Below are 14469 nucleotides of genomic sequence, written 5' to 3'. Positions count from 1 at the left end.
TTAGTGGATACGACATCAATTACCATTCCAAAAGTTGATGGTTAGATCCCTCACTCTGTTGTTGTTGAACTCAAACAAACAGAATTACGTGTCTTCATTGAATTCCAATTTCACCTAGAAAGGTTTCGTTTACGTTTGGTTAAGAATATCTCATACTTCATTTCAGTTTGCAGTAAACATCATCATCCATAGAGAACAACTAACCCAAGTTCTAGTTAGTTTACTGTTAAAGACACTAAATAAAGCAAAAAGAATCAAACAGAATTAGACACCATTGGTAAGTCCCTGCTGGGTAAAGATTCCAATGTTCCCTAAACCAACTTCGATTCGAGGCTATCCATATTGAAAAATTATGGAAAAGAGAGAATAATACACGACAGTAACTCTAACAGTCCAAACTCACTGCTAACCAATTTTGTCTACTTTGGCACCTTACGTACTGCTACCAGCCTCAGAATCTTAAAACGTGTCTACTAGAGAGAAGTTTCCACACTTTTATAAGAAATGTTTCATTCCCTCCTCCAACCGACTTTGGCACCTTACGTACTGCTACCAGCCTCAGAATCTTAAAACGTGTCTACTAGAGAGAAGTTTCCACACTTTTATAAGGAATGTTTCATTCCCTCCTCCAACCGTTGTGGGATTTCACAGTAACCCATCAAATCATCAAATATTATTTTGAAACCTCTTCCATAGCCAAAAAAAACCATCTTTTCTTGGTGGGGTTCCATTTTTTCAAGAGATTATAATGGAAAGAAAGAACTTATTAGCAATGCATACAGTACATGGTGGTTCTTGAGTGGTTCTCCTCTACAAAAGAGTTAGGGAGACTGCTAAATGAAAAGGAAAAAAAAAAAAAAGTATGAATAATATCTCATCATTATCCCAATCATGTACAATTAGGTCAGAATGCAAAGCCATCTTTCTAATAAAGATGCTTTTCTACTTATTCTCTTTTGCCAAACAGAATGAAGACCCAAAAGAAAATCACTCAGTTTTAGATATGTATTGGAAACATCAGCCTTGGAAAGAATCCCACAAAAGTAGTTTTTAAAAGTGATTCGTTTATTTGAGTTGGATAAGAAGCACTCCTTCGTTACGTTGGAGGGACACTTCAAACAATGTCTAACAGTCCAAGTCCATCACTAGTAGATATTGTTTGTTTTGTCGCGCTACATGTCGTTGTCAGCCTCACGGTTTTAAACGCGTCTATTAAGGAGAGGTTTCCACACCCTTATAAGGAATGTTTCGTTCCCTTTCTTCAACTGATGTGGAATTTCACAGATTGTGACTTTCAATCACATTGATTTTGGTTTTTCTCAAAATTCCGAAAAAGAAGCCTTGTGTAGTGTTGGTATATGGCTCCTAAAGGTGTGGCCAAGAAGAAAGTAGCAAACAAAAGAAAATCGACATTATGTGAAGTTTGAATATTGACCAATCTTTCTATAATGTCAAGTATTTTTATGGGGTCTAAGCAAATAATTGAAGCGATCTTGAATTCAAACTTTAGTTGTCCATGTGAGTTTACACATTTACATAACGTTCTATACGTACTTTTTTCATAACCATTATGGTTGAAGAATTATACATATTACATTTAATCTCACGAGACAATTATCAAACGTCTAGAATAGGTAGCCAACTTGATGTTTGCTCACCTTTAACGATATCGAGATGTACAACTTATTTGACCACTAGTCAACCGATAACAATTCGGTTGAGACAAATAATTGAAGATCTTGATTTCTGAATGCATATCCAACGTAAAAAGTGGTATCATTTAAGAAGGGAGTGTTAAGAAATAGGGATTGGAAAGATTGATGGAAGTGGGGAATCCTTTAGTTTGAAAGGGAAACAGTATAGATGACATAAGCATTGTGAACTGGACCACTAATGGTCGGGTTGAAAATGAAGATAAAAGAATAATCAAAGCCTGCTTCCATTACCACAGCTTCAGTTTCAGGGTTAGATTATAGAATCAGCAATCAATCCATCCAAATTTATAGTTCAAAAATCACCACTTTTAGTTTGGAATCTGGGTTTGCAATGATTTTTCAAGGACAACAAATTGAAATGTCGATAAACAGTAACGGTAACGGACAAGCTGATTCGAGTGAAGAAGAACAAGAAGCAACAGACCAACCTGATGGCGTAGCAGCTTTGGAGTGGCTGGACTTGAGCTTGGGAAGGAAGAACAAGCAGCTTTTAGCTGAATCACAAAGCTCTGCAGCAGCTTCAACCAAGACTTTTTCATGCAACTTCTGTAAGAGGGTGTTCTTCAGTTCACAGGCATTGGGAGGCCATCAAAATGCCCACAAGAGAGAGAGGAGTGCAGCCAGAAGGCACCAAGCCCACAAGATGATGACCCTGTTTGGTCTGCCAATCCATAATTCTATGATTAGATCACTTGGTGTTCAGCCACATTCACTTGTGCACAAACCAGGCAGGGAAGATACTGTTCTAGCAGCAAGATTTAATCATGTCAAAACTGGTTCATGGGCACCTTTCATGTTGGGGGATGCCATGGACTTGATGTGGCCGGGGAGCTTCCGCTTCACTCAACATCGAATTCTCGACAAGCCATCACCAATTGAACCGTTCCATCTCGATCTGAATCTTCGACTTTAATTCTTGTGTTTATCTGTCTTAGTACTACTCCGGAGTTGTCGTCTTCATTCTTGTAGAGCCAAGTAGCTCGTTCGTATATCAAGTGCATGACTAACTTTTAGGGATGTGCTAGAAAGGAGATGCACCATTATTGTTGCATCTCTTCTGCTTGTTAAAACAAAAGAGGCATAATTTGTTTCAACTTTGGGGCATTTAGTATATCAATTACATCAAACTGAGCAGGGTGTAAGGGGCGAAGAGAAAAAGAGATAATTATTTGAAACTTTAAGATTCTTGCTTCTGTCAACTCTTCCTGTGGTTTCCCATTTCAGTGCTCAATCACAGGTCGCCAGCACTAGCGAACATCCAGAACGCTTGGAAGTAAGCTCGATCGATATGGATGAGGATACCGTGCTAATTCAAGTTGTTGACAACATTTTTACTTGTTCAAAACTGATAAACATAGGACCCAAATGCAGTAGATATGAGTACTTTCGATGTGTAAAAGAACTACATTTCGATTTTGCAGAACCTAGCTTCACATTTCATTACAAGATTAATTGCAAAACATTTCACTAAGCATGATGAAATTGAATTCAATTGTTTGAAAAGTGCTGGATCGAAGAACGAAGAGCGAAGAGCAATGTTACATTCATAAGTGATCTATCGCTGCAAAGCTTCACGTTGTCGAGAAAGGATACTCCGAGGCTGAAGGGTGCCTCGTAACAATCTTGTTCAAGACGACCCTGCAGAGCATTGAAGCAAGACTACTACTGCCAGCTAAAATGGCAATGTTTTTACATGTGACCTCAAACTGAACAAAGTCAAGTTGTTTAACAGAACAATCTCTGCTACTAAATGGATAGCTAAACATTGATTGTTTAACACACATCAAGACAAGGGTCTGATGAGAGCATTCGTTTGAAAATGCATATAAATATCTAACAACAAGCTCTACATTTACGTTACTCAGACAAGGATTTATGTGAAAGTGATTAGAAAGAGGAATTTTAATGTGACCGCAAAGAACTACAAACAATTGGAATTACCTCCCTTCACCAGCATCTGATCTAATGTGGTTCTTGGAAGAGGATAAATAGCCGAATAATTTTCCAGGATCGATCAAAACTTCAGAATCTACATGGATTTCCTCCTCCTCTTCTTAACCTTATCAGCTGTTTGAATTTCATCAACCTTTGATGACTTAGCTGGAGGCTTTCGTGATTTCTTTCTGTCCTTTGAACGGGATGCCACTTGATCTGACCTGCCCTTCCGTTTTCTGGATTTTGTAGCAGTAGATTCTGGCCTTTTAGTTCTCTGATTCGCTGATTTGTCATCCCCTGTAACCCCACTCTGACATGGGGCCACAACACTAATTGCCTTTGGTGATTCTTGATGCTGAGCACCATTGCTACAGGTGTCTCTGAAACATGCACCAGATTCTTGCTCAGGCTTGGGAGGTTTTCTACTTGTCTGAGATGATTGAGTGCCCATTCTTGAAGCACTCCTTGCTTTATTAGCTTCACTGGAGGGATGGCGTGTGCTCCAACGTGTATTCTCAAACCATTTACTAACCTGACAATGTAATAAACAATTGAGCCTTGCAGTAGAATAAAATGTTATTAGCTAGAACTTCCCAAGGAACCCAATGCATAACCTGCTTCAGACTGAGCCCTAGTTCTCGTGCCAAACTCTCCTTTGTAGCTCGTTCAGGATACTGATTTTCTTGGAATGATGCAAGGAGTCTCTGGAACATTTGCAACAACATTAGGAACAAGAAATGGCATTAATTTCATTTTTAACAATACTGATATGTGAAAAGATCCTCAAGAACATCAAATCAAATCATATGTACGACTCAGTTCACTCCAGAATAAATGGAAAAAGATCCTGAAGTTACTCAATCCATCCAATCATGAAACTCCATGCTCGTTCGCCAAAAAATAGAAAAATACATTGCGTCTTTGTTGTCTTCTTCCACTCTTTCTTCCATTTGTTATCAACAAAAAAATTTCTTTAAAAGATTCAGGGGCTTCTGATAATATGACCAGTAGTCTAGCCTGTTCTATTCCTATAAACCTGGGGCAGGAAATAAAAACGTAAGAATAGCAGGTGAGTCTTAGTCCACACCCATAGTCGGTATTTGGTAACATTAGAATCTCATTGTTTTTGGTCTATCTAATGTTTTGCATGCTCCAAGGTTGTCTTATAACCTCATATCCATAGGCAAATTCACAAAAGACATTCATGCCAGGCTAATTTTTCATCCTGTCTTCGTGATTTCAGGAACCGGTCTCAGGGGGATGATTGGAAGTGCTAGGGAGAGCAAGGGTCCCTAAATCCTATTTATATAAGGAGTCAAGTTCTAACAAAGAAGCACCAAGAAATTCGTGTCTTCAAACAACTTCTATCTTTAGTAATGATGAGATTTATTTATGGCATTTTAGATTAAGATATCCTTTTCTTTCTTCTTTTTTTGTTCATAGAAGGTGTTTCCAAATATATTTCAAATAAAGATCCATCTATTGTCCAGTGTGAATTTGTGCCCTTGTCAAGCATCATTGAAGCACATATAATCCTCGTCCATATCAAGTATCACAACCATTTAATTTAATTCATTCACATATATGGGGTATAGGGTTAAACATGTCATGGTAAAAAGGGTTCATACCTATGATAAATGATCATACTAGAGTAAGCTAGGTATACTTGTCAAAAGAAAAATCAGAAGTTTAAAAAAAAATCAAAAGATTTCATCATATGGTTCACACCCAGTTCAATGCCAAAATCTAGGGGATTTCTTTGAGGAAAAGGGGAGATAGTCCAACAAAGTTCAAGTCGTAATACACCCCCAACAAAATCGTAGGGTTGGAATGACAAATAAGCACTTGTAACAGGTAGCTAGAGCCCTCATGTTTTATATGAACATACCCAAATATCATTCAGGTGAAGCAATTTACACTCTACAAACCTGATCAATAGAATGCCATCTAGGGTCTTGAATTTTAGAACACCGTTCAAGTGCTCCACAATCTTGGTTAAAAACTCCATGGCTCTAGAAATATTTGGATGTACTAATAGGGGTGCTAGCAAGTTAGACCCAAGAGCAAGAAAATGTGACCAAAGCATATACACATCTATGGAATTGCACAACAGAAATGTTTGCATCTGTTGCGAAGCTTAATACTGTTGAGATTTTGTTCATATACACATCTATGGAATTGCACAACAGAAATGTTTGCATCTGTTGCGAAGCTTAATACTGTTGAGATTTTGTTATCTACTGCCGCTAATCAATTGAATCACTTTGAGGTGAAGAAAGCATTCTTAAATGGTTATCTTGAAGAGGAGTGTAAGCCCTCATAATAAAGTATCCGAGTTGACACCAAGAATATTTGCTCAATAAATAGCTCAAAATTGTGACTGGCAGTTGCAAGAAAAAAGAAGAGAAGAATCCAGGGAACATAAAGAGTTAAAATGCTAAAAAAGTATTCGTAAAATTGTGGTTACAAATACAAAAGGGAATAACATTTCAATTTCTTTTATATAACTGGCTTAATGAGAGTATGAATTCATAACGTAGGATTCAGTTTGAATTTCATTTTAATTTTCTTAGAGAGGAATAACGACAGAAAGACAGAAGAAAACTGCTTTGAATGAGTGTCTCAACTATTATTGAGACCACTCGACTGGATTCAGAGTCAATTTTAAGAATGACAAATGTATTTTGATAAGAAAATTTGAAACAACAAAATATAATAGATCACATGGCTGACATTATGTAACTCCAATATTGAGTTCATCTGACTCTTTAGGCATCAGTATGCATTCTTAATAAGGTTGCAGAAGGGATCAATAGAAAAATCTTCAAATAAAACCTCATTTCCCAACCCCACCCAATAAAAGGGAAGAAAAAAGGGGGGAAAAAAATAGATACATGAATGAAAAAGGAAATCCCAGCTCAAACAAAACGGTACAAGAAAATAACATCTTGTTAAGGATAATGTTTTGGAACCAAAACAGAGCTGCAAAGAAAAAAGAACTAAGAAGAAGAAGAATTACCTCCAATGTAGGTTGACTGAGCCTTCTATGTGATGACGAAGTGGTTCGTCTAACAGAAGAACTAGATTTCAAAGTGCCTTCAGGTGTTTTTGTCACAGAATTATCCATATTTTCAGCAGCTGGCTTTTGACGAGTTCTCTTAGAACTGCATTTAGTTTTTATATTTTTCAAATCATCAGTTCCATTTCTTGACAATGCAGGAACCGGGTTTTTAGGACTTCCCTTCCTTGTACTCCTACCACGACCTCTGTCATCACTTGAATCTATAGAATCACTGCCATATGTGTCATCGCTCGAGTCGGTAGGAACATTCCCGAATGTCTCCTTCAATAATGTAATAGGGAAATAGTATAAAGGAATAGAAACTCATTAACCATTTAGTCTAACCAAGCAAGAGCCATGTTAAATATCTAGATTCATCTTATAAAACATTTGATGCATAAGTACATTCAATTTATCCACACAAGACACAGAACATGTACCAAGGCTACATAAACACATTTTACGGGGACAATGCAACTTGAAAATTTTTCCATTTTATTTTATCTTTTTGATGAAGAAAAAAGAAAAAAGTAATTGAAAGATAATTCTCAAGAATGAGAAACTTTTCTACTGATTTTATATTCTACAGTCTAGCAAAACACATGGAACGTGCTCCCATGAATATCTTGAAACTTCAACGACCAAATAGATACCAGCCCCAAACTTTTGAACAGAAAGTGTATTTTGCCCTATTAATCATGACAACATTCAGAAGAAATTCAAGCTTTGGTGTTCAATTTATGCTCATTTAGGATTTTTTTTTTAAGTTAATTGTTTTGGAGTTGATGTATATTAATTTTTTGGCTACAAGGAAATTTTGTAGCACCACATAAAAGTTTTAACTAATATAATAAGTTTAAATTTATAAGTGTCTTGGTCAACTTCTCATTTCTTAGCTAACAAAAAACATTTGGCACAGAATATTTTGACCTATTTCTGAAAATTTGCGGTCTAAATTGTAAAATTTGAAAGTGAACTCGATGAAGTACCAAAAATTTGAAGGAATATCATTCTACCACAACGAAAATCTCAAGTAGTGCACACTGAAAATAATCGAGGTAAGAATGTTAATATGAGCCTGTGATTAAGACACTAGTAACCTTCCAATCAAAGTTTTGAATTCCCATGTGCAATGTTATATTCTTAATATAACATTGCACGTGGCCAGTCAACTATGTTTGAGAGAGAGTCGTCCATATACTTTAAAGAATAAACTGGCAAATAGAAATATAAAATTTTATTCTATAAGAATATAGTGTAATATGATTTATAAGAGAATACTCACATCATGAAGCTTCTTGTAATCCAATCGCTCCACATGTCTTCTTCCCGAAACTAGTTCAAGACCACCCTCGTCAGGACCTGACCCTACTAGACTTGATAACTTGTTATGTTGTGCACTCTTGTTAGGACCGCGTCCAGAACTTTGCCCATTAGAGTTTCTTACAGGCACAGTATTATTTAATGGAGAAGACGCTATGTTATCATCTTTAGACGACCCGTTATTGACAAGTGCAGCTAGATCCTCAGAATCAGATGTAAAGTCAGAACTTGAACTTTCCTGTCCAACACCTTCATCACGCACTGGAGCACCAGGATCATAATCATCATCCTCCGAGTCATCTGAAGGGAGACCCAAGTACTGGTCATCATTGGGTGGAGCCTCCAATTCCTCAGAAGCAGAAGCAGAAGCATACCCAGATTTATCAGAACTTGATAGATCAGAACTTGATTGATCAGAGCTTGAGTGATCAGAACTCGATTCACCATCCTGGTCAATAGCATCTGGAACATCAGGATCATAATCACCATCATCAGAATCATCTGAAGGGAGACTCATGGTGTGATCAGAACTCCGGCCAGCTGCTGCTGCCGCTGCCTCGGGAAAGACTTTCTGCACAGAGTTAGAAGAATATAATAAAATAACAACCAACCAAAAGCACCTTTTGAGCATATGTTGGAAAATTATAATTACCTCCCAACCATCAGTAATAGAAAGATTTGATCCTTGAAATTCATTAAGAAGATCAATGCAATCATCTTTGCAATCACATCCAGGGCATAGCCATCCCTCGTCATCTGGTGGGACTGTGAGAGGAAACGAGGGAGCGTGAATGAAAAGTTACTGGAAACAAAATGACCTTCTAATTTCTAGTTGGTAGTGAGAATATTACTGTCTGAGTTTAGCAAAGGTGGTTCTAAACAGAACTGGTGGAACCCACGATCACAGACACCGTCACATAGTATGATGTCATTCTCAAGGGACAGTTCCTTGGATCCACATTTTCCACAGAATATCTGATACAAGGTCAGAAGTTCACAATTTATCACGAAAAGTAGATGCAACAGAGGCAAAATTTAGGAATAATGAATCAAAAGATAACATCTAGTCAAAATTAATCTTAAGACAATATCCCCCTACATCCTCACTATCTATCTGGCCTTCAGAATCGAATAAAGCTTCAGAAAACCTTCCTTCAGAACAGAGTGCATCAATACGTTGAAATAGATCTCTTATTTTCAATTTGCGTCGCATTATTTCATTTGATGCACGTTGAAGTTCCTTTTCAGGCTTCAATTTATCTGAGCTGCATGGTTATAGTGATGATTAGTAGACGCCATGCATTTCATTAAGACCCATATGATATATGAAATGAATAGATAAGTAATAGTAGGAAACATTGATGACTGAAACAAAGATCAAATTAAAACTTCAATATTGATCTGAACATATGGTGCATAGAAATTGCTATCCACTTCGTATCAGAATGAATTAACAATGGATATAACTAACTTCTAGGTTTATTATCATTAGAATCATCTGTAAGTTAGGAATTCTAGAAGCCTGGCTTGGTTAATGTCATAAATCTTGAAAGCATCGAATAATACAGGTGAGCACTTGCAAGTAATCGCAGCTAAAAATGAAACAATAAACAAGGGTACTAAATCCAAGACCTAGTCACTCTGTAAACCTTTAACAAGCGTTTAATTAGATCCATTCTAAACCATGGAGTAGGGACCTGCGAGCTTTTAATTTGTGTTCAATTGCTTTATTGAGGAGATTTACTATCCAACCTTTGTTTTTGTATTCTTTGTTTTCTCAATTAGCATTCACAATGCGCTGGAAATAATACTAGATGCCATACAAACAGAAATCAGTGGAATCAGTGGAGTGTACGCAATGAGAAAATGACCATCTATCAAAATCACAGAAACAAAGTAATACAAAAAAGTATCAGGACGCAGTCAATGTAAGACCGATTAAATGTGAAAATACATACCTGAACCCTTTCCAGCCTTCGCTAGAATAAGCTTCAATCAGGCTCTGTTCATATTTGATGCGGTTCACTAAATATCTCAAATGATTCCTGATTGATGAAAACTCATCAACTCTTGCTCCCTTTCCCTTTATCTTTCTATTCTTCTTCTTCTTCTTCCCTTTTCCCTCCTCTCCAGCAGTCACATTACTCAAGTCATTACTTGGTTCAGGAGCTTTAGCTTTATCTTGGGTCCTTGAACGCAAAACTCTGTCACTACTTACAAGGGACCTTAAGATATAATTTTTCTTTTTTGATTTTAAAACTCTCTTATCCTTGCAACCCAACTCTGGAGAATTATCGGGGACCATATTTAAATTTTTTATATAAGTATTTTGGATTGAATCTTCTATAGGAGGGTTCGCCTGTTCGATATAATTTTTGTTGTCATCTTCAGTTGGAGGTTCCAAGCACTCATTAAGAAGAGCCGTTGTCTCAACTTCAATAGGTAATATTAAATTTTCAGTATCTTTATCGCTGGATAATAAATTGCCAGCTTCACCTTGATCATTATCAGCAAGTTTAGAGATAGTCTGACTGCTTTTTTCTGGTAATCCACTGTGGGCTTCTCCCAAACCAAGTTCCCTCCTATCTTCCTCCATATTCTGTTTGACCCCTGGTTTTTCTTCATCTGGACTGCCAGTTTTACTGGTCCAGTCTCGAATTGTTCCCAATTCCAGATAGTTAGGAGCTGAATGCATTTGCTCATTTGCAAGACTAGTTAGCACTTCAACTTCAACACTGGCCTTGGCTTCTTGTACGGCTGCAGATTTATTAATAGTTCTTGATTCTGTATATTCATCTCTTTCTTCCATATTGTCCCCTAAGAATACCAACTTATCTCCTTGACTACTCCTATTCCTGCTTACTTCAACTAGAGGTTGCTCAGACTTTAAGACTAAAGAATCAACCACTAAGATAATATACACTCTTGCTTACCACTTCTGGCAACTAAGTAGCCTATTCCTAATCAATCATTTTCGAAGTGCTTGGCCGAAGATGTTTGAATGAAATTAATACACAATTATTGAAAGTTCCTAATGACAACTTTGGAACGTTGTTTCAATTGTCCACTATGACTTTTTTTCTTACTTTCCTGATACCGTTTTCGAATTCTCATTAGCAGGATGCTGCACTGGAGTTAATTTTATCAACTTCTGCAACTGCCAGGGAATGGGAGTTTTCTTCCTTTGCACCACAAAGATTTATCTACACACGTATATGGACAACCTCAAGCACTCTCTTCAAAGAGCTTCTCCACGGACATTTATCAGTCTTGATTATCTGGCACAGGAGAGACACCATGGTTACCACCATCAGCCATCCTGAGGGATAANGGGGGGGGCAGATTTGGGTTTTTAAGTCCACTTTGATTTTAGCTAAAATTAGTTATAGGAATTTTTCAATCAAGATTGGATACAAAAGTATGTTACATGAGAGTCTGAGCAACTTTGCAAGCACCTCCTTCTGTACTATCGATGTTGTGGCAATGAAATTGGAAGATATCACCATAAAAATAATCGTAAACCCCATGAACTGTGGCTTTAAAAACCAACACTTAAAACAAAGACCAAAAGATGTTCAAGGGTTAAAACATTTAGTGGGTCTGTAATTGAAAAACAGAACAAGCATATTAACACAAGCGTAATCCTAACACGAAATTTCGTACACTCCAACTCCTAAAAAATTGAAACCCATTATTAAAAAATATTACATTGCACAAAAGCGCGGGTGAGGGTCGAGGGGAGTAACAAATGCCTAACCATAAGCTCAGCTCAGGTTGGCCGGTACTCCAACTCCTACCTCCGAAATATATACGTCCGAGCTCCTATTGGACTTCAATTACGTGGAAATAAACTTCCAAGGGGCAAAGAATGAAGCTCGAGTTTACGAAATCGAGATTGTAGCAATAAAATTGTTCCAGATAGAAGGGCAGTAAGTAAAACTCTTCTAGCTACAATTGAAGTAAAACTCCAGCAATCATTACGCTTATTTCTCCGCCGATTAAGCTAAGAAAACACTGAAGCATGAAAAAGGAAAGTAAAGAAACAAATGCAATTAACGAGCTAAGCATTTGAATAGAAGAACAAAGCAATGCATTAGCCTCGGAAACTTCATTTTCCTTTTAGCAGGAATCAATCANTATTGAGGAGATTTACTATCCAACCTTTGTTTTTGTATTCTTTGTTTTCTCAATTAGCATTCACAATGCGCTGGAAATAATACTAGATGCCATACAAACAGAAATCAGTGGAATCAGTGGAGTGTACGCAATGAGAAAATGACCATCTATCAAAATCACAGAAACAAAGTAATACAAAAAAGTATCAGGACGCAGTCAATGTAAGACCGATTAAATGTGAAAATACATACCTGAACCCTTTCCAGCCTTCGCTAGAATAAGCTTCAATCAGGCTCTGTTCATATTTGATGCGGTTCACTAAATATCTCAAATGATTCCTGATTGATGAAAACTCATCAACTCTTGCTCCCTTTCCCTTTATCTTTCTATTCTTCTTCTTCTTCTTCCCTTTTCCCTCCTCTCCAGCAGTCACATTACTCAAGTCATTACTTGGTTCAGGAGCTTTAGCTTTATCTTGGGTCCTTGAACGCAAAACTCTGTCACTACTTACAAGGGACCTTAAGATATAATTTTTCTTTTTTGATTTTAAAACTCTCTTATCCTTGCAACCCAACTCTGGAGAATTATCGGGGACCATATTTAAATTTTTTATATAAGTATTTTGGATTGAATCTTCTATAGGAGGGTTCGCCTGTTCGATATAATTTTTGTTGTCATCTTCAGTTGGAGGTTCCAAGCACTCATTAAGAAGAGCCGTTGTCTCAACTTCAATAGGTAATATTAAATTTTCAGTATCTTTATCGCTGGATAATAAATTGCCAGCTTCACCTTGATCATTATCAGCAAGTTTAGAGATAGTCTGACTGCTTTTTTCTGGTAATCCACTGTGGGCTTCTCCCAAACCAAGTTCCCTCCTATCTTCCTCCATATTCTGTTTGACCCCTGGTTTTTCTTCATCTGGACTGCCAGTTTTACTGGTCCAGTCTCGAATTGTTCCCAATTCCAGATAGTTAGGAGCTGAATGCATTTGCTCATTTGCAAGACTAGTTAGCACTTCAACTTCAACACTGGCCTTGGCTTCTTGTACGGCTGCAGATTTATTAATAGTTCTTGATTCTGTATATTCATCTCTTTCTTCCATATTGTCCCCTAAGAATACCAACTTATCTCCTTGACTACTCCTATTCCTGCTTACTTCAACTAGAGGTTGCTCAGACTTTAAGACTAAAGAATCAACCACTAAGATAATATACACTCTTGCTTACCACTTCTGGCAACTAAGTAGCCTATTCCTAATCAATCATTTTCGAAGTGCTTGGCCGAAGATGTTTGAATGAAATTAATACACAATTATTGAAAGTTCCTAATGACAACTTTGGAACGTTGTTTCAATTGTCCACTATGACTTTTTTTCTTACTTTCCTGATACCGTTTTCGAATTCTCATTAGCAGGATGCTGCACTGGAGTTAATTTTATCAACTTCTGCAACTGCCAGGGAATGGGAGTTTTCTTCCTTTGCACCACAAAGATTTATCTACACACGTATATGGACAACCTCAAGCACTCTCTTCAAAGAGCTTCTCCACGGACATTTATCAGTCTTGATTATCTGGCACAGGAGAGACACCATGGTTACCACCATCAGCCATCCTGAGGGATAAAGGATACTAATGACAGATAATAAAATCTTTTGCATGGGCACACTGGAGAATCACATCCACTAATCTCCCTCCTTTTTTATTAATTTTTTTTTTTAGATTTTTTGGAAAAAAAAAAAAAAAAAAACTACTGGAAAGAGGTACCTAGTGTTGGTGAAAAAGAGGATAGTATTGCCCGTGAAAGAAGGCGGTTTTGGATCTTGTTGGCGGTTGTCAAGGGAGTTTAGTGAGACGAGTAAGATTTTTTGGCGATGGTGGCGGTGGTTCTTGTTCTTCTTCTCAGCGCGAAGAAAGAATACAGCGGCTTCGTCTCAGTCTCGAAGTCCTCCAAATCTGGGCCACCGTTTCTATCTGAATTTCTTGCCCAGCCTCCACGCGCACCGTCTCCGTTCCGCTACCGCCGCTCATATTGCGCGAGCACCCTCTGGTTCTGGGCTCCATTCTCCATATCTTGGCCCATCTTTTATTTACCTGGACTTTGGGCCCACCATTTCTTTCTATGGGCCTTAGGCCAGTTCAATATGACACTAAACTAGCTTGAAGTCAGTTGTAACAACTCAACCCAACCCACCGTTAGTAGTAGACATTGTTCTCTTTAGGTTTTTCCTTTCGAGTTCCCCTCAAAGTTTTTAAAACGCTTTTAGGGAGAGGTTTTCACACCCTTATAAAGAATGTTTCGTTCTTCTCCTCAACCGATGT

The 14469-nt window shown here is 37.5% G+C and overlaps 2 protein-coding genes across 4 annotated transcripts; one reads left to right on the top strand and one right to left on the bottom strand.

The window, feature by feature from the left end:
* The first annotated feature begins 1833 nt into the window (after positions 1-1833).
* LOC111794016 (zinc finger protein 4-like) lies at positions 1834-2896 on the top strand. Its single transcript, XM_023676122.1, has one exon. It carries the CDS (start codon positions 2047-2049, stop codon positions 2626-2628), a length of 582 nt encoding a protein of 193 aa, XP_023531890.1. The 5' UTR covers positions 1834-2046; the 3' UTR covers positions 2629-2896.
* Positions 2897-3436: 540 nt separating this feature from the next.
* On the bottom strand, positions 3437-14187 carry LOC111793998 (homeobox protein HAT3.1). Of its 3 annotated transcripts, none has more exons than XM_023676096.1 (9): positions 13915-14187; positions 12402-13721; positions 9134-9299; positions 8886-9009; positions 8687-8799; positions 7997-8605; positions 6670-6993; positions 4265-4354; positions 3437-4182 (listed from the first exon to the last, which is right to left on the bottom strand). In XM_023676096.1, the coding sequence occupies exons 2-9, from the start codon at positions 13250-13252 to the stop codon at positions 3745-3747; spliced, it is 2715 nt and encodes a 904-aa protein (XP_023531864.1). In that variant the 5' UTR covers positions 13253-13721; positions 13915-14187; the 3' UTR covers positions 3437-3744. The 3 variants fall into 3 exon arrangements, with proteins under 3 accessions (XP_023531864.1, XP_023531880.1, XP_023531873.1); XM_023676112.1 differs by having other exon boundaries at positions 12402-13762; positions 13915-14170; XM_023676105.1 differs by lacking the exons at positions 12402-13721; positions 13915-14187 and adding an exon at positions 9993-11312.
* Positions 14188-14469: the final 282 nt, after the last annotated feature.

This window comes from Cucurbita pepo, chromosome LG01 (genome assembly GCF_002806865.2).
Source record: "Cucurbita pepo subsp. pepo cultivar mu-cu-16 chromosome LG01, ASM280686v2, whole genome shotgun sequence".
Classification (NCBI taxonomy): Eukaryota; Viridiplantae; Streptophyta; class Magnoliopsida; order Cucurbitales; family Cucurbitaceae; genus Cucurbita; species Cucurbita pepo.
The sequence above is the reverse complement of the archived record's forward strand: the minus strand, read 5'-3'. Positions and strand labels throughout refer to the sequence as shown.

Excerpts from the sequence above, each read along its gene's own strand:
- LOC111793998 (XM_023676096.1), bottom strand. The coding sequence starts at position 13,252 with ATGGAAGAAAGAGATGAATATACAGAATCAAGAACTATTAATAAATCT. Across the intron at positions 9,300-12,401 it reads GAAGGCTGGAAAGGGTTCAG|CTCAGATAAATTGAAGCCTG; the intron begins GTATGTATTTTC and ends ATAACCATGCAG. Across the intron at positions 4,183-4,264 it reads TAGGGCTCAGTCTGAAGCAG|GTTAGTAAATGGTTTGAGAA; the intron begins GTTATGCATTGG and ends TTACATTGTCAG.
- LOC111794016 (XM_023676122.1), top strand. The coding sequence starts at position 2,047 with ATGATTTTTCAAGGACAACAAATTGAAATGTCGATAAACAGTAACGGT.